Raw genomic sequence first — 18315 nt, 5'->3', positions numbered from 1 at the left:
TTTTCCTTTCTCCTCCTCTTTTTTTTTTTTTTTTTTTTTTTTTTTTCTGTTTCCATAATCAAGCGTCTTGGAAAGGCAGTAACAATAATAAAAGAGAAATGGACCCAAGCACCAACTTGCTGCCAAGGGCTGTAATACAATATCTCAGCATTTCAAGGGTAAATCAGTGTGAACCGCGTTTGCCGTCCCTCTGAAAAAAAAAAAAAAGTAAGTATTTAACTTCCGTTCAATCTGTGCGGACTGCTGGAATATAGGAAATCGGTTTCTGAGAGGGGAAGGAAAAAAAAAAAAAAAAAAAAAAAAAAAAGGGTTTCCCAAAGAGAGCTCCGAGCGGAGCTGACAGAAGTATGAAGAGCGGCAGCGCGGCTGCTGCCGGTGTGCTCAGCGCAGCGCGGGGGGACGGCGGCGGCTGCGGGCGGCCGGTGAGTGCGGCCCCGGGAGCCCGTCTGTCTGTCTGTCCGTCCGTCCGTCCGTCCGTCCGTCCGTCCGTCCGTCCGTCGCGGCGGCGGGTGGGGAGAACGCTGCTTGCCCCAGCGGGGCTCGCTGCCGGCCCCATGGCGGAGCCCGCACCCCGGGCTCCTTTAAATTGAGGGCGTTTCGTGTCTCTCGCCGGCTGCCTTCGAGTTTAAAGAGAAAGGGGCCGGGGAGCGAAGCGGGAAGGTGAGCTTTGTCCGGTGTGCTCGTCGCTGTGGAGGATCTGCTTTTGTTTTTTTCCCCCCGTGTTCTTGGGGGGCCCGCGGGGGCAGCGGCAGGTCTGGGCACCGCGCTGCCGGCCGGCTGCGGCTGCCTGAGCGGTGGGGGCTTCTTGATGATTGTGGGGTTGTGTGGTGTTTTGTTTTGTTTTGTTTTGTTTTTTTTTTTTTTTTTTTCCTTCTGCTTTCTGGCTGTCCGGAGTTTGAAAGCACCGCGGAGGGCGGGATGAGAGCGTGCGTGGGTGTGAGGTGGAGATCCGCGGGGGGTTCCCCCGGGGCTCGCCGCGGGCCGCCCCGCGCATCCCGCGGAGGGCCGGGGGCTGCGGCGGCTTTGCTTGGTCCTGCCCCCGAGGGGCAGAGCTGGGAGCAGCGCTTCCAGCGCTCATGGCAAAGCCATTAGCTCAGCTTCAGTGCGCAGGAGCCCCGAGGAGGACAAACGCATCGCGGCTCGGCGGCGGGTGAGAGCGGGGGGGCGGCTCGGAGCGGGGCGGACAAAACGGGGGGCGGGGGATTCCCCTTGCGAGGCGCCGGGTGCCTTTCCAGCCCGTCTGGCGGGTAGTTGCTACACACCGAGCTTTACATTCCTCCGCCTCCCAATCTTTGGTTTATTTTTCGGGGCGCTCCGCGTAGCCCGGGGGTACCGGTGCTGCTGGTCAGGCCGGGGTTCGTACGTTCGCAGCGCCCGCACCGGAGCCTGAGGCAAGTGTTGGGGGGGGGAGGCGGCCAAAGGCTCCGCAGTGCGGGGGCTGCGCAGGGGCGCTGCCGGTCTGCCCCCTCCGCTGCCCCAAAGGGCGGGCGGGATGAAATCCATCTCAAGCCAAAATCCATCTATCCAGGCTCTTTCTTTCCTCCTCGGGCTCTAGATCCAACTCTCAGGAGGGCAGAGTTTGACTTTGAGAGGGCTCTGGTTCTTCACTAGTAGGAAATGAAGGTTGGGGTCTTCCTTATCTAGGATTGCTGTCAGCATCCTGCTGCAGTGGTGTGTGTCAGCTGAGCCTGCTGGCTTTATGTGCTCCTGGGGGAGAAGGGCTCTTGGGGCACTGGGGAGGATGCACTGCAGGCTCCCCAGTGCAGTTCCAGCACACTTCTGACATGACTTTGAAATTAAAAATGAACAAAAGTATTCTTTGGTTTCCATGTACATTAAATTATGAATGGTTTCTTCACTGTGGAGTAATTGATGTGCCAAATGTAATGGTTTTATGATGGTTTTGTGATGTGGATGTGATTTAATAGGAAATTAGCTGACATTTCTAAATTCATTTCATATGGTACTATAGGCCATCTGATCAGCATTATACTGTAGTACCCTTGTTGGAACCGCAACCAAACCTAGGTGGAGGTGGTGAGGTGAAGAAGAGTCAGTACTATCCTTAAGTTTCTAGCTCTTACCTACTTGAAGCTACTAACTTATTTGGTCACTTGATTTTACCCACAGTATTATTTAAATTGGCACACTTACTATCCAAAGTATCTCTTCAACTCTACTTTACACCTCTCAGTTAAGCTTCGTGCTAGTTCAGGACAAGATTTAGAAATGGAACTTCAGAATTAAAAGCAAAGCTGGTGATTGGGAGTCAGCTTCTAATATTGTCTGCATAGTGTGCTTGAAGCTAGAGACACGCTTATACTCCCTGTAAGATGTGATATGTCAGTTTAAATAAGTATTTATTTCCTTTTCTAGTTGGTGGAGGTTGAAATTTCTTTTGTATTAATTTCTGATGGCTTAGACAAGCAGAAAGACATACAGTAAGAGCCAGGCCAAGAGAAGTCAACTTGAAAGTTCTTGGATTGTCTTAGGAATCAAGCTCAGTTTCCAGAAGTTAAAACTTTATGAGTAAGTAGATATTGAACATTCCTAAAGTTTTGTTTTGGTCTGTGTGAGAAGGACTTTTTCCTTTCCTTTTAGTAGAGGAGACATTATCAAGGCAACAAAATTGTTTCGACTAGGCATAGCCCTGAAAATGTCTAGGCTTCCAATGATTAGCTCAGATTTTTAAGTGCAGTTAACTTCATTTTGGTCTGGCCACAGACCAAGGGCCTTACAGGTCTAAAGTATCAGTGAGCCGTTGTGCCAGGTTCTCTGTCCTCTGCTCGAAGTACTGCACACATTTGTAACATGTATATTCATAACGTAATCACAAGAAGCCTTTGTCCTTTAAAGTTTACTTTATCAGTGTAGATCACATTTTGATGTAAGCCCTCAAAAATTCTAATTGATTAATGAGTTTCAGATGGTGGTTCCCCTCCAGTGCCCCTCCCCCTGCTCCTAACATGTACAGTATGCTCCAAGTTAATCTGGGAAAACTCCAGAAACCTTGGGCTAGTTTGGTTGTGGTATAGTTTATAAGAATAACAAAATATCTAGAAAAATTGATTTTCCTTACAAAAATATGCTTGCTGCATTTGTGATCTTATCTTTTATCTGCTTATTTATGGTAGTGAGAAAACTAAAATTACAGATATATATATTTAGGATGATGTAGACAAGAATGACCTGATGTTCCTTACAGAAGTGAAAGCTCTGCAATAGCTCTTCAAGAGGGAGCTATGCAATCTATTAGCAGAATCATTTTAAAAGTTATTGTGTTTCTTTTTACACACATAAAAGGGCAAAATGAGAGTGATTATTGTTCCAGTAAACTGGATATTGCAGATGGTAAGGACTGAGTAACATCTACCAGTGAGTGATAGGTCTCTGGGTTATTTTCCTACTGCTTCTTTTAGTCCATTTTAAAGTTTTCAAGTAAGGGAGCTTTCACGATATCACTTGGGGAAATTATTCCACTGTCTAGCAGATCTCACCATAGGGAACAGTTTCCTGACATGAAAAATATCAATTACAGAAGTTGTTAGTTACCTCTGTGACTCTCAAAGGAAGACATTCATATATCTTTCGCCCCCCCGCTCCCCTTTCTGCATGTATATGTGTGTATACACATATGTATGTATATTGGTGAGGGGGTGGAAAAACAAGAGCAGCCTGTGGACTAATCATATACTCTCCAAATCCGAAAAATATGCCAAAACTGAGACAGGAAAACTGAAATCAGTTTTCTAATGTGAATATATTCATACTTTGATGTGCTACGTGTGTAGAACGGGCACTTGCTCATGTGAAAGTGGTGACTCCAAGTATGGGTCCCAAGTTGTGGGCAGCCTCATTTCTGCTTGCACAAATGTGCATTTTGTTGCTGCAACCTAATCTGTTTATGAACATTGAATCTTTTACTTAAGCCTCTTTTGCACCTAACTTGCAGTTATATTAAGTAAATGCTTCACAGTCCACTTTAACTCCAGTAAAGTTTAAAAAGTTCTGTTCTTTTCCATCTGCTTGAGGTGATTAGGACTAGCAGGGAGATCCAGCAAAGACCCTTGCCAGATACTCATGAGCTCTGTTCTGGCTTTTGATCCTCTGTCTCCTCTCTTTCCAGGATGGCTGCTTTCCAATAGCATTACCTTCTCTCTAAGACAGCAGGAGATTGTCTGCAGTTATAGCCGATACCCTTCTGTCAAAGCCAATGTGCAGTCTAGTGCTCAAGTTCCAGTTCCTTCAGAAAAAAACTATTGCAGTGCTGCTTTAAATTGCTGTCTGCTCTCTGCCACTGACAGTAAAGCTATTGCACAGTTGCGTGCGTGATGTCTTGTTTCTTCTACAACTGATAGCTATTGTGCTTCCTCAATCATATTACAATTTTACATATTACATTTAATTCTACGAAGATTTATGAAATAGTCTCTGAACCCAGTGTCCAAGGCAGAGTTATTCCATCTTCTGTTCCAGTTGTTCCAGCTCTGTAGAGCAACTAGGCCACTGAATTGGCATATGTGTGAATCTTCAGTCCTGGATAACACGGGTTTGTTTGCCAACTGAGCAGAGCCAGGCAGCTAGCTGGCCTGCTAGGCGATAGTGCCTGGGCGGGCCAGGACAGATGCCTGTTGCACAGTGTCACAGTCAAGCTGGTATGCTGCAAAGGGGACATCATGTAGGACCCATGTCACAGATGATTTGATGGATCTCTAAACAGAGTTCTGCATTTGCTTTATGATTTTTTTTTTTTTTCCCCTCCGTAGACACTTTTAACATCATTTTATTCTTTTATAGCTGAATACAAATAGAAAGAAAAACACTTGTTTCACTGCATACTTAATTTCTATGCTAATTGTTAAACCAAGTCATAAAGAACAAATGACTCAGCAAGACTCCTTCATCCTTGACCTGGAAGGATTGCATCTAGGAGCAAGTTGAAAAGAGTGTTTGGAGCCTCCTTTTGTTTGAGAACTAATGCATATGTTGTAATTAGGATTAAGGCCAAAGCAACAATGAAACTTGGGTAATAGAGAGAGCACTGCATAACCAGCAGCTACTCAGAATAAGCCATTATGTACATATGCTGGAACTGGATGGGTAATTTGGGGTAAAAACTTGGTGGTTTGTATGATTATTTCACAGGGTGGAACATGTGCATTTTCTGTGTATATATCTATGCATACACATACAGTTTTATATATACGTTTTTACTGTATAGATAAATCTTTTTCCTCCTAATAATTCTTGGTTTTGGTTGAAGGGACATATTATCACAATTTTACAGGTAAGGAAGGTGGTTGGAATAAGAAATTGAGTTGAATCCAGGAATCTGCAGCTGTGAGTGCCTAATTGTGCAGCCAGTTTTACTTTCTGGATTAAACAGTTTTTCCTTCCTGGGTGTTTTGAGTACAGAGTGTATTATTCTTGAATCCTTTTGTTCTACCAGTTAACCCCAACAAAAGCTAGTGGAATTACAGAAGATTACTTGTTTGATTCTCATTGCTTTCATCTGATGATCACTGACAACAATCAGCAGATAGTGTAAGTTACACTGCTGGCAAAAGACAAGCAGTGAGCTACAATATACAGAAAACTAAATGTACTATTGTAAAGCAAAATAAAAACTTCACTGTTTGGTAGAAGCAAGGAGAGAGAAATAAACCCTTTCAGTGTGTTGAATCTGTTACATGTCACTGGGTGTACTGTAAACTATCCCATGCTGAGTTCTTCAGCTAGACAATAAGTCTAAGAATTTGAGATGTCATCCTCTTATTGAGAGAGGTGGAAAAAAGGGCTGTGCTGCATAAATACGACCTGTAACAAAACCAAATGCAAAGTAGTTAAAGACCTTTCCTTGTCTGCCTTCAGAATAGTAGGGGGAAGAAGTTGCTTTTTGAGGAACAAAGCATTTAGAGGTAAGTTTTGAAAATGCATGTGCATATCTCATGTCAGCTTCAACAGTTTATAGAGAAGTGTAACATTCTGGAAAATACTTGACATGTTTGTGTTGGCTAGTTTTCAAGAGCTTTATATATGATGATTTGATGTTGCTGTTAGAAAGTAGTGAGATCGGGAAAACAAATATTTTTTTGGCTACTTTGTTCATACCTTATGTCTGCCAAAAGGGTAGGATGAAAGTCGTTGCAGCCAAAGAGGCTTGCCTCAGCTGTGGTGGTGTATCCTTGAATGCTACTCTCTGCCTCTGTGGCAAGCTAGTCCATTTTTCTGACCAAATTCCTCACTGCTAAATTGTCAATTTACTTTTCTCCAGCTAACCAGAAAATAAATATGTTAAGACATTTTAAGGAGGTGAATTGATGGTATCTGAGAGAAGAATCAAGAGCTTGGCCTTGACTAGAGATGGGATCTTCAAAGGGGTCTCGAAGGTGGAGCTCAGGACCCAATTGCTGCTGCCTTCACCTAACTAATTCAGTTCAGCTTCTTCACAGATCCCGGCTACTATATGATGATGTTTTAGTAGTTAATGTATGGGCTATTACAACCGATGAAGTAGATGAACATTTTAAAGAAGTTTATGTGCTTCAGCACTTAAGTATTGTGGAGGCTTAAGTTAAACTTAGAAGTTCAGTAGCATTCAGTGTTTACATAAAGAATAATTACAATATCCCTTACAGAATTTGTGAGAGGAGCTACAGGTAACAAATTGCACTCTGCTCCTTGAAGGGTGGTGGATTTTTTTTTATTTTGTCTTTTAAAAATCCAAGGTAGGAATTCTATTAATTTGGTTCTAACAAGAAGGTATTTTACTGAAGTGTAGGGCAGGTTTTTAGAGAAGTAGTGGGGAAAGGGATTTTTTTTTTTTTTTTCCAAACATGAAATTAAAGAAGACTTAGACAGAGGCAAGGTTGGATGCTATGTGATTCATCTGTGATTCTTCAGTGTTCTTCTCAGTGGAGACACTTTATCAGTACTAACTTTTTAATTCCTCAGCTTGTTTCACAGACTGATGGGGAAACCCAAAATGCCTCCATGTAGCTGCTTCAGAATCCTTCCCTCTCCTTCCTATAGTCTTAAAAAAAATGCACTTTCCAGACCTTAGAATTAATTGCGCCTCACCAGTGGCAGCAGCCTGTATCTTATCTGCCTGGCTGTCAGACATATTATAATGTGGTTGGTTATTAATTAGTTCCAAATTTCATAAGGCACTTCATATACATGGTCTTGAAAGTGATAATATAGGTGGACCTTTCCTGAGGTGAGAGAAAAGGATGTTGTCTCTGTAGATTTCCTCTTAACACAGCCCAGCTCAGTGTGTGTACTGTGCATTATACTCCTAGCACTATACCCTGCTTAGGGTCCCATGACGGATATTGCGGTGTGCATCCTTGAAATACAAAATTACAGACTAATTTAGGTTGGAGGGAACCTCCAGGGCTCATCTAGTCTAACCCCCTGCTGAAAACATGTATGAAGTGTGAAATTATTGCCAGTGAAGAGGTGCTGTGTCTAACTGGTACAGTACAATGGTGCTTATTTTTTCAGATTTCCTTTCCCAATCTGTATGTCAAAAGAAACAAATTGCAGCATTTTGTTTCCTAAATATTTAGGTACATCGGTGTTAATAAACTGAAAAAATGATGCTAAAAATGGATGTATTTTTACTTTGCTTTATATGTGTATTGTATATGAAGTGAACATTCAGGAATGATAAATCTTTTTTATTACTTTTTACCGATATAATTTCAGAGGTAATTCAGGATAATAAACTAGTTTTGGTTCTGGGTCTCGCCCTATTAATGGAGTTGATAGATTCCAGAGATTAGTCAAAAAAAAAAAAAATTAAGGCTTTTTTTTTGCAATGAAAGCATGTTATAGAGGCTTTTATACTTGATTTTTTGCATGTAATCTTTGAAGACAGGGTGGTATCAATTATCCATCTTGCCTTTATTTCCATCCAAAATTAAGCAGTGATTTGAAGCATGAAATTGTGTGGTTCTAAGTGACTTAGAGCAACTTTAAGTATATTGTTGTTGCAATTCATTAGCTGTTAATATCATCTAGTCTGAAGGAATCTATTTTGAGAGTGACATTCTGGATTGATTTTTGCAGAACTAACAGCCTAAATCTTCTCCCTCCACTCCCTCGCACCCTACCCGAGATGAACAGGTATGATTTGAATTTAATCAAGCAGGAAACCATAAATCCAACCTGACGTTTTTACAAAGTCAGTTTTCAGAGCAGAGCTGTGCTTAAATTACATACTTTAGTCTGCCTTAAACTCATAAGCGTTCAAAGGAACTTTGATACATGAGGATTGTTTTTTTTTTTTTGTTAGAAAAATATAAAATCTACTGATTTATACAGAAATGTGTATTTATACAAGGGAATTAAGTCTTTTCTTATGTCTATTTTCCCCCTTCCCCAACTGAAAAAAATGTCTAATTTCAGTAAGAAGTGTATTTGTAGTGAGAGCTGTGCCTATCTCAAGGGCAAGCCAAATCTGGAATTTGGGGTGAAGTACTCTCAACAAGACCTTAAGCAGATATATTTGCAAACAAGGAGTTTAGTTACCCAGGGTATTGTTTAAAAAATGCTGGAGTATTTTAACGTAAGGATTAAAATACCCAAATAGGTTTTTAGACATTTGGAAATGTCAGTTACAGCACAATTTTATGGAAAGACAGGTACTTTTTACATTCAGTAAACATTTTCCTTTTTTTGGCAAAGGAATTATTTTCAGTGTCCTTGTGATGCCAGGCCACAATGGAATAGTATAACAAATTGTTCTGTTTCGTTGTTGTTTTTAAAGTCACTGTTACCTCTGACCTGACTTGAAAGGTATACGATGAACAGAAAGAAGCAGTGTTTGCAGGGTATTGTCAGCTGAAGCTGGCTGACGCGTGTAGCCACGGTTGGTGTGGATTAGCCAGGTGGCAATAGGCAAAGAACTGTTCCTTACAGACCTCCCAGCCCCACTTCATGTCTGTCTAGTGCCACCTTCGTAAGAGTGCGTCACCGGGCTTTCAGCTGCCCACAGCATGCCAGGCGAGAAGGTATTGTAGATCATTGCTGAAAGCATTAGGGTCCAGGTCTGAGTTTCTTTTCAGAGAGAAAAATAACCTGTCCTTAGTACATTTCTGCCACAGATGGGGGAATTAGTCCTTCAGGAGCAGAGATATAAGTCCAGTGGGCCTAACGTCTCTGGCTGCTGCAAGATTGAGAACACTAAACTAATGTTTAACACGATGTATTGTCTTACCTGAAACTAAAGTTTCAGTAGGTTGTCACTGAAGCAGAGGAATAGTTGTATAAAAGGTGGAAGTGAGAAGTGTGGGTGACTTGTGCTAGCTGTTGTGCTGCTTTCTGAAGAAATAGCGCTTTTCAGTAAATATATTTGGTGTGGTTCTGTTTTTCTTTAATTATTCTAAAGCTGTAGAATAGGCTGATTGCATTTGGTAACTGCATTTGTTAATTGTTACTAAGTTTGCTCTAGTAGCATAACTCAGTTGTTCCTCTGTTTTTCTTGGGCCTGATCCAAAAATCTCTGAAGCTTTCCATTTATTTTAAATGGTTATTGGATCAGGCATTGTAGTGAGTTGTTGGTGTTATGTAAAATGTTTATTTTTATTTGATTTTAATCATTCCTTGCAGAATATTTGGTTATGTGTTGGCAACATGTATGGCTTGGTGAGTACAAAAGAAGTTGACATTTATCTGTATGATTTAATCCCTTGCAGAGTGATCCATTAACAAAACAAAACTTCAGTCATCAATGTTGTATTCGTGTGTTAGATCCACATCTGTTTGTCTGACATCTAATTTCTTACAATCATAGCTACTGTTGTCTTGCACAACTCTAAAAACAGAACCCACAAAACTTTATTTGGTTTAATGGAGTACTTATTTTTTTTGGTTCCTTTTTTTTTTTTTTTTTCTATGATAAAACAGGTACACCAAGCGGATAAGCAATGTGCACTGCTCTGAGCCCGAAGGCACGTGGGCCTGGCCTCTCTGATATGCATCAGTACAGCCAGTGGCTTGCAAGTAGACATGAGGCCAACTTGTTGCCGATGAAAGAGGATTTAGCCCTGTGGCTCACAAACCTACTGGGTAAGATACAATAAGATGACATGCAGATACTGGGCAATAAGAGAACTCTGTACACTGTTAGCTGGGAATTCAGTTCTTGAGAGTTATTTGCATTTGAAAAATAAAGGTAGTTATGATTAAGTAGCTATATCCACATAGTGCAACTGTTAGCAAGGTCAGAAAAACTAACAAGTAATTTGCCTCCACAGTGTTTCTGTGAGTAGCATAGTTGAACTTTGTTATTCATTTTGTGATTATTTTTCCTCAAATTTCCTTTCAACTGTTCTTTTGCATGTGTTTTCTGTATTAATACCATTAAGCTGAATGGTTCTAATTACTGCCATCAACTACGTCTTCCATTTTTATCGACTGGCATTCTAAAGAGCATGGGTGTACTGACTGTCCTGAATGGAAGGAGCCGTTAAACAGTTCTTTGCTGACCAAGCAGTCTAGTGATCGATAATTGCTGCCCAAGGCAATGCATGCTAAGACTTGGGGAAGCTTGTGGATGGAGGGGCCTGACCTAGTGACGGCAGCTGGAACCCGGCAATTTACTGGTTGCAGCTGTATGTCTTGGTGTGTGAAGCCAAAACATGTTGTTGATGAAGGAGGATACAAACCAAAAGCCAAGAAAAAAATGAAGTACACATGAAGAGGAGCGAATGAGAGTATGTCCCTGGCAGGAGGGAGAGAGACAGTTCTTCAGGATATACAACTCATTGAAGAAGGTGGAATTTAGAAACTATGAGCCAGGAAATAGTATGTTGTTTGTTGAGAACATTCAGGGGAAAATGGATTTTTTGAGATCTCTGTAAGTCCAAAGGATTCTACCAAAGAAATATACGACTTACAGAATACCTCATCCTGAGGGAAACATGCCAGCAGTTCCTCTCATTAAACAGAGAGGAGGAAATATTTCAGAGGAGGTGATGTTTACATGAAAATTTAACTGATGTTATTTTTGAGGAAAATTTGGATGAGTGTTTCTAAAATTGGTGTATGTGGTTTTGGGGTTTTTTATTTATTTATGTATTTTTCTGTAAGTCTCTTCTGGTGAGACATAGGCAGTGTCTTCTCTTGGCATATGCTGTAGCTGAACCATCTCAGTGGTATCATGAACAACAATAGAATACATCTAGTGCCTTTCATCTGCATGTTCTACATTCCTGTACGCCCTCTTTTTTTTTTTTTTAAGAGGAAGGGGTGTATCACTATGAGAGGTGTAGTCAATGAGTACAGTGTCAGTAGAATGCAAGAACACACTATTTTGCAGGTAGGCAATACCTGCAAAATACCTGCAATACCCATTTCAGAGCTGGAAAAGTTATGAATCCACAAGTGCAAAAGTGGCACTTGTTTTAAATTACATCTTTGTGTGGTACTTCAATTTAAATGAATGAGTTTTGAATATAAAATTCTCTGGGCAATGCCAGAACAAAATCACAAAATCCAGAAATCTTGACTTTTCATTCCAATTACCACAAGACAGCAATCCAAAAGACTGTTTTTTGAATCAGAAGAAGCCATTTCATTAAGAATTTAATATATTGTTTAAATGATTCGAACAATGAAGTTTTAGTGAGCCTCTCTAAAACAAATAGAAGCTTGTTTGCAGTTCATAACAGAGTTGTCACAGTGACAAATTTAGGAATGGGGTCACTTTTTTAGCAAGAAATTAGCAACCAGCAGGAGGTTCTGAAATGCCAACTATAATTAAAAATCTGATTTTTCGTATGGACATCAAGTTCTGCACTGCACAACTAAATGGGCATAACCGTCTTTTAATTAAGCAGCATACACAGTTCATTTGCTTAATGCATTCCCCCACACCTTCTCACACCAAGCTCTTTTCTCGGAGTTTGTCCCAAAGAACTGAAATTAGTGATTTGTTGAAGTGCTTTGAATTCCTGTGTAGACGTTGTTATTCAAATTAATAATTCAATTAAGTTAAAATTCACATTCAAAATAAATTAAGTGTAACTGAAATAAAGCAATTAATATTCATATAAATGTATTAACTTGGAATTAAAATTTGGTTTAATTACTGTATAATTTAGGTTAACTTTAATGAGAGGAGGGACATGTGAGCATGTTGCTGTAAAATGAAATATGTATGAATTTATAACATGCCATTACCTTGTTGTGGAAACCTGTTTGTTTTCTCTCAGTTTTCAGCATCCAAAAAGATATTTAAGACTCTTTTTTGGTTGGTTAGTTGTGGGGCTTTTTTCTTCCACAGGAGAAATAATGTACTTTGCATTAATGGTCAATAGATTTTTATGCTCGTGGCTGTGCAGATCACATATATCAGATAACATTCTGTGTATCCATACCCTAGTTTGCTCTGTGCTGTAACTTGTGTGGCCTCATTGTAAGTGCCTTTATGCCAGTTTTAATGCAATAGAATTTCTCCATTTAGAAAGAAAATTAATATGCATTTGAATTAATTTTTGCCATGTTAGGTCATGTTTTATTTCATCTGTATTTTTGTTAGTCATTTGTTCTATGACTCAACAACGACACGTAATCTTTTCAAATAAATGAAGACTTAAAATATATATATATATTTTAGTCAAGAATAGAGCTGAATCTTTTTGAGGTAGTTTGATCAACTGATGGTGCTTTTGTAAACTTTTGTGGAGAGGCAAGTATGTCCTACATAGTGTTATTGGAAGTTAAAATGGTGATAGTTTTGCAGCAGCAAAGTCTGGTGTGGGTATAAAATTACAAACAGAAAAACGTTAGAAGGATATTGCACTTCATAATATGAATGAAGGATTTTAATATTAGATGGAAATTAGGCATTGCTAGAATTTTATCTTACCAAAGTGATAAATTGGAAGGCTGAGATACATGGCGCAGCTGGAAAATAATGCTGTAAGAATTTTTAACCCTAAGATGTTTTAGTAATCCCTAGTATTTTTGTATGCATTTTGCTATTTATTTTTGAAACCATCTCAGAAAAACTCAGAGTTTCTGAGGGGAGAGTTTGTCATTGTAGCTCCACTGAATAGATTTTATCTGCCTGTGTTCTGGGAACTGGAAAAAGGACAGTGCAGATGAAATCAATGTGTCAGATGGGATTTACGCATACAATATTGTGCATTATAACATTCTCAAAGTGGGATATGTCAGCATTGTAGGGTGGGGAATTGCATGCTGGAGGGGAAGACTGGAGCTATGGATGTTGTGTCTCTTATCCTTCTCTCTGCTGAGCTCTGATGGCTCAGCTGAGATCCTTTCAGTGGCAGTGTTGAAGAGATGTGTTGACTCAACTGCCTTGCAAATCACTATCATCTCTCAGCCTTGTTTTTATTATGTATACAGCCAATGAAGCACTCAGCAATGCTTTCACTGCTGACACATTCCAAATTTGGTAGGTTACGTGTATACTTACTTTAGCAAAATGCTCTTGTGGATACTGAGAAGTTCTGTTCCACCTTGAGCAAGCTTCTCATGGGAATTAGCAGAGTTGGGCTTTATTAATCTTCTAGCATAGGCAAAATTGCAGTTTGGAAGCAAGTAGGGTTTGCTTGTCTGCTGTCCTCTCCAGTACTGTCTTGTTTCCTTTTGTACGTCTGCAGAAGCGAAAGGGCTGATGTCAGGAGGAGTGGGCCTGTCTGTACAGCAGTCTCTAGATTAGAACAGGTACAGAGGGATGGTTTCTCTGTTTCCTCTTTGGCTGTTGTGTAGACCTCTGATCTTTTTTTCTCCATTCCCAGAACCCATTTGCAAGCTGCAAAAGGTTATATTGTTGCTTACCCCATCTAGCTTCAGTTAGCACGTGAGATGATGGAATAGACCTGTAAGATGTGCCCTGAGGACATGTCTGTGGGCTCCAAGGTTTCAGTGCTGAGGCCTCTTTTGAACAACTTTCTGGGCTTCAGAAGCTTGTAGGTAAAGAGCTGGAGAATGCAAGGTGCTGGAGAATTGGACGTGTAAATGCTGAATGTTGTATGAGACGTAAAAGTTATTTGGGTGCAAAAGTGTAGTAGACTTGGAGAAAAGGAACAGAAAGGAGAGGATGTTAAGAGTTAGGATGTTAGGAACACTGAATTGAAGATGAGGCTTGGAATTTAAAGGTGTATGGGAGGGGGTGTAAAGTTTGGGGGATGAAGATGGGAAGTCTTCCACAAGAAAACAGTCTTTGATTCTCAATTAAAGCAAAACCTGCTTCAGCCCAGTGTTCTTGCTCATATTGCTAAGAGGATTCTGTAGCAGTACTTTTATTTTCAACATCAGCGTGTTCAGCTCAAGTCAGTGGGAAATGCAGGTTTTATCTATTTGAATATCAAGACATTCATGATACTGATACTACTAGTGATCCTGCTGGCACTGATTCAGGTTCTTATTTAATTGAGTGGTTTTATATTTTTCCTGAGTATCAACAAGCCTTCGGGATTGTTTATATGTCCCACTTCAAGTAACTGATAATGTCTCAATGCTATCGAAACTATTTCTCTTTCTGTCAGCTACTGTAGGAAACAGAATAGCCTTGTCAGAGAAGAACCAGTTTTGCATGTGCATAATATCATTGGCCTTTGTTTATTTTTATTGAGTTTTGTTATCTTGGGTTTAAATGCCACACAATTGGAGAGGGTCAGAAGTTATTCCACTGGTGCCTCAGTGTTGTAGAAGCTCATTCTTCTGCCGATGTGTTTCAGAGATTCACCTGAGTGAAATGTTTCTATTTGTAAACTAGTAGTTTTGTGTTACCACTGAAGTGTACAATTAAAGTAGTCGATGAGCTAGTTGTGAGGCTGGAATCACTGTTTTGCATTGTAGTTATTAAACTAAGCGTGGAAAAACTCACTGCAATAATAGAGGAACCAACTAGTCTGTGGTGCTTTGTTTTAGTCTTTGAGTCCCTCTGCCACCTTCTGAAGGCCCTGGGTGTCTGAGGCTGCCCGTAGGGAATGCTTTATCTTTGACCTCTTGGGCACACACCCTGGGAATTGACTCTTTTTAGTTACTCATTCACAGACCTTCCAGTCTGGTTGCTTTAGGACCCTCAGGACTGGGTGGCTTTGCAGATACCTGCCCACAGTTCCCAAGTGGTAGGTGTTCAGGTATAACAGTTTGTCTTTTTAAGGGGCATCTGGTAATTGCAGTAGAAGAGAGAGTAAGCAATGCTTGTGAGATTCAAGAAAGCCTTCATATTCCTGTTTCTTTTCCCCATACTTTTAGTGTTGTTTTTTATTATACTTAATGTTATTACCATTCTATAAAAACATTGCAACTGCTTTCTTGTAATTATAGGGGGAGTTATACATTTTTAATGGAGTTTAATGCTTTTTCCATACAAATATACAGAGCCATTTTTTTCCTCAGGCTATGAACATTACTCTCATTTGAATCAATACATTTCAACTGTTAAATATGTCAGAGTGTCTGTTTCAGCAAAGAAATGCCACCTTTTGGAGCCATAAAATACAGTGAATTGAAAGCTGACACCTAATATATTTTTCATTGGATACAGATGTTCAATGCAAAACTCATTCTTTCAGCTTTCATAAAAGGGAACAGAACTAAAATACTCCAGCTTAGTGTACAATATGCAGTGACCAAACTGCTAATGCTATTTGGCATTTAAAACAGTATAAGCGTATTGCTAAATAGCAGAAGAATATAGAATTTCTCCATGTCAGTGTAAAGAGAAATAGATATGTAGGATGTGATTTTTTTTTTTTCTGTGTGAAAAATTATGCTTTCCAAAATAAAATAAAAATCTTGAGTGGATAAAAAATATTTCATATATTTTTATCGAAGAAAACGAGTTTATTATAAAATGCAATACTCTATTAAAAATAAAGCAGTTCCTATAACAGTTATTTTTCAAATTTCACTTTCTAATGGCTCTATACCTCTTGCCAAAAATGCCGATGGAGAAAATGGGAGAATATGTAGAGTAGAATGGTGATGAAGGCTTTTGAGGTGCCGAGGAGTTCACTTTTTTATTTGTGGGCTACTGCAGTTTCAGCCATGGCTTCAGCTGAGTTGGAGGCACTGCTAAAGTATTGTCAGCTATGTACAAGCTCCACTGAATGTCTGCAGTGCTGCTACTGCTCTTTTGCCTGGAGAAGTCATTTAGGTATACAGGAGCTATAAAGCGGGCTATATGACAGAGAGAGTTAAGAGGGAATAAAAAGGAGAAAAATCTTCACATTAAACAGATAATTCTGAAATAGAAATGTGCTAGAAAGCCCAAGTTTAACTTCAACCAAACATATGTCTACTGTTGTATCTGAAGATGATTTGCTGCAGAGATCTTTATCTTAGTTTTTGATTTTAACTGACCAAACTAACAATTTTTTTCCCAAAGCATGTTGAAGTATCTAACAGTTTTCAGGCTAGGGTCTAGAGAAACTTTCCTTTAGCATTTTTGTAATCATACTGCTTTATAATACTGCTGTCTTCAGTGTTATAAGTGACATGGACTGTCTGATTAAAATGTCCCAGCAATATATTGCAGATATACAATATGAATTTTTGATTATGTACTTAATTTTTGTTACTTTGGAAAGTTAGTTTTCCCTTTTCATCTGAATGAAAAGGTATACAAAAGCTTTACTACTTTTCTAAATTGACTTTTACTAGGTTTTTTTGACAAAAAAATGTCGTGAACCTGTTCTAAACAGATTAATGTTTTCAGTTTCCAGACATCTGATGAAAAATAAATTTCCCCAAACTAACTAGAAAACCAAAAAATCCCCTGGTTTAGTCAGGCAGCTGCTTGTTGGTCAAAAAAATCTGTGTCAAAAAAACCCAACTAGCAGTGGGCAGACTTCTACCTGTTGTCCTGCCTGCTAACAGGCTGGTTTTCAGGAGAAGGAGTGGATCTGGATGGGATGAGGAACCACTCTCACTTCAGTTTTAAATTTTTTTTTTGGCAGGGTAGAGTATTGTTACTGATGATTGCTGTGTAACAACCTATGAAAAACGGTTTGATAGTATTATTCCTGTTCCCAAATGACTTATGTAAATATCACCAAAAATAAATACATCCTGTCTTAATAGGAAGAGCAAGAATTAGTCCTTGATGCTCTCTTGATATTAGTAGAAGGTAAGAGTGCTGAAAAATAGAGCTTCTGGTCAAAAAACTGTCCAAAGAGAAGGTGAATTTTCCAGTAGAAATGCGAAAATGGAAAACATTGAGTAAAAAATGGGAGTATTTTTACTTGGAAATAATGTTAAGATCCTGGAAGTGTAGTCTAGGGCAGTAAATGATTCCCTTCTCACCCGGCCTGCCCAGCCTGGTCAGAATGGACATCTCATTGTGGGACTCCTGGGATCTGCCCTGCCAGAAGGGTGTAATTACGGTGTAATGGAAGGTCATCTGCTCTGCTGTAGCCAGGGAGAATGACCTCTGGCAGCAACAATACAGCATCATCTAGCATGATAATAATTGATACATTTTCAAATAAGAGTAATTTGGCTTTGTTCTTTGGGTGAAAATTTTAATCTGTGTAGCAAGTAGATACATAATGTGAAATTTCATTCTTTCCCTTTTTGTAAATATACCTGGCTACTGAAAAAGCTCTTTCAAAGGAGCATAGCAGTTGTCAACTTCTTGCAGGATGAAGTCTTAAATTAAAAAAAAAAAAAAAACAACAAACTACAATACTTCTTCACGTGGTTTTCTATTTCTGCTAAAAAATAAGCTGCACTAGTATTAGCAACTCTTACACTATAGCTACCCATGCACACTGGTGTAAACCCTTTGTCTGCTGTTCTGTGTCTTTTAAAGCACTATGCTAAAAGCAGTGGAATCTCACAAGTAAAGTGAGATATGTCTGTTATCTTAGAATCATTTTTCAAATACTTTCTCAAAAAAAGCTTGTTATTTTTGAATAATTTCCTGTATGTCTACCAGTGAAGTAGTAGTGAAGTTATTCACTAAATATTCAAAGTAATGCAAGTTTTTCAGTTACAGTGTATTTCAAATTGTTGCCAATATATTTATTGATTTCTCTTTTTATACAAATGTAGTCAATACTGTTGCATGCTTTCTGCCATGTTAACTTTCTGTTTGCTGTTCAGGTAGAGAAATAACAGCAGAAACATTTATGGAGAAATTGGATAATGGTGCCTTACTTTGTCGGTTAGCTGAGACCCTGCAGGAGAAATTTAAAGAAAACAGCTTTGATGCAAACAAGCCTGGCAAAGTAAGTGTCGGTAAATGTTCTAGCATGTGTTATCAGTATCTGAGGTATCTGATTGTTTTGGTACTGACCTTTCTTGTGCAGTTAAGAGATTTCATTT

General features: G+C 39.5%; 1 protein-coding gene across 5 annotated transcripts in view; it reads left to right on the top strand.

The window, feature by feature from the left end:
• The first annotated feature begins 246 nt into the window (after positions 1-246).
• Positions 247-18315, top strand: part of GAS2 (growth arrest specific 2) — a 95774-nt gene continuing 77705 nt past the window's right edge. The window contains exons 1-6 of one of the 5 annotated variants that reach the window (XM_033006946.2): positions 940-1150; positions 5872-5918; positions 8074-8130; positions 9616-9651; positions 9913-10074; positions 18094-18218. In XM_033006946.2, the coding sequence (XP_032862837.1) occupies positions 9933-10074; positions 18094-18218 (267 nt within the window). In that variant the 5' untranslated portion in view covers positions 940-1150; positions 5872-5918; positions 8074-8130; positions 9616-9651; positions 9913-9932. Of the gene's footprint in view, positions 423-509; positions 661-939; positions 1151-5871; positions 5919-8073; positions 8131-9615; positions 9652-9912; positions 10075-18093; positions 18219-18315 lie in introns of those variants that run through there. The other 4 variants (XM_033006947.2, XM_042785365.1, XM_033006948.2 and 1 more) reach the window with 4 other exon arrangements.

This window comes from Tyto alba, unplaced genomic scaffold (assembly GCF_018691265.1).
Source record: "Tyto alba isolate M040663 unplaced genomic scaffold, T.alba_DEE_v4.0 Super-Scaffold_8, whole genome shotgun sequence".
Lineage (NCBI taxonomy): Eukaryota > Metazoa > Chordata > Aves > Strigiformes > Tytonidae > Tyto > Tyto alba.
Note: the sequence above shows the minus strand (reverse complement) of the source record. Positions and strands in the feature narration are given on the sequence as shown.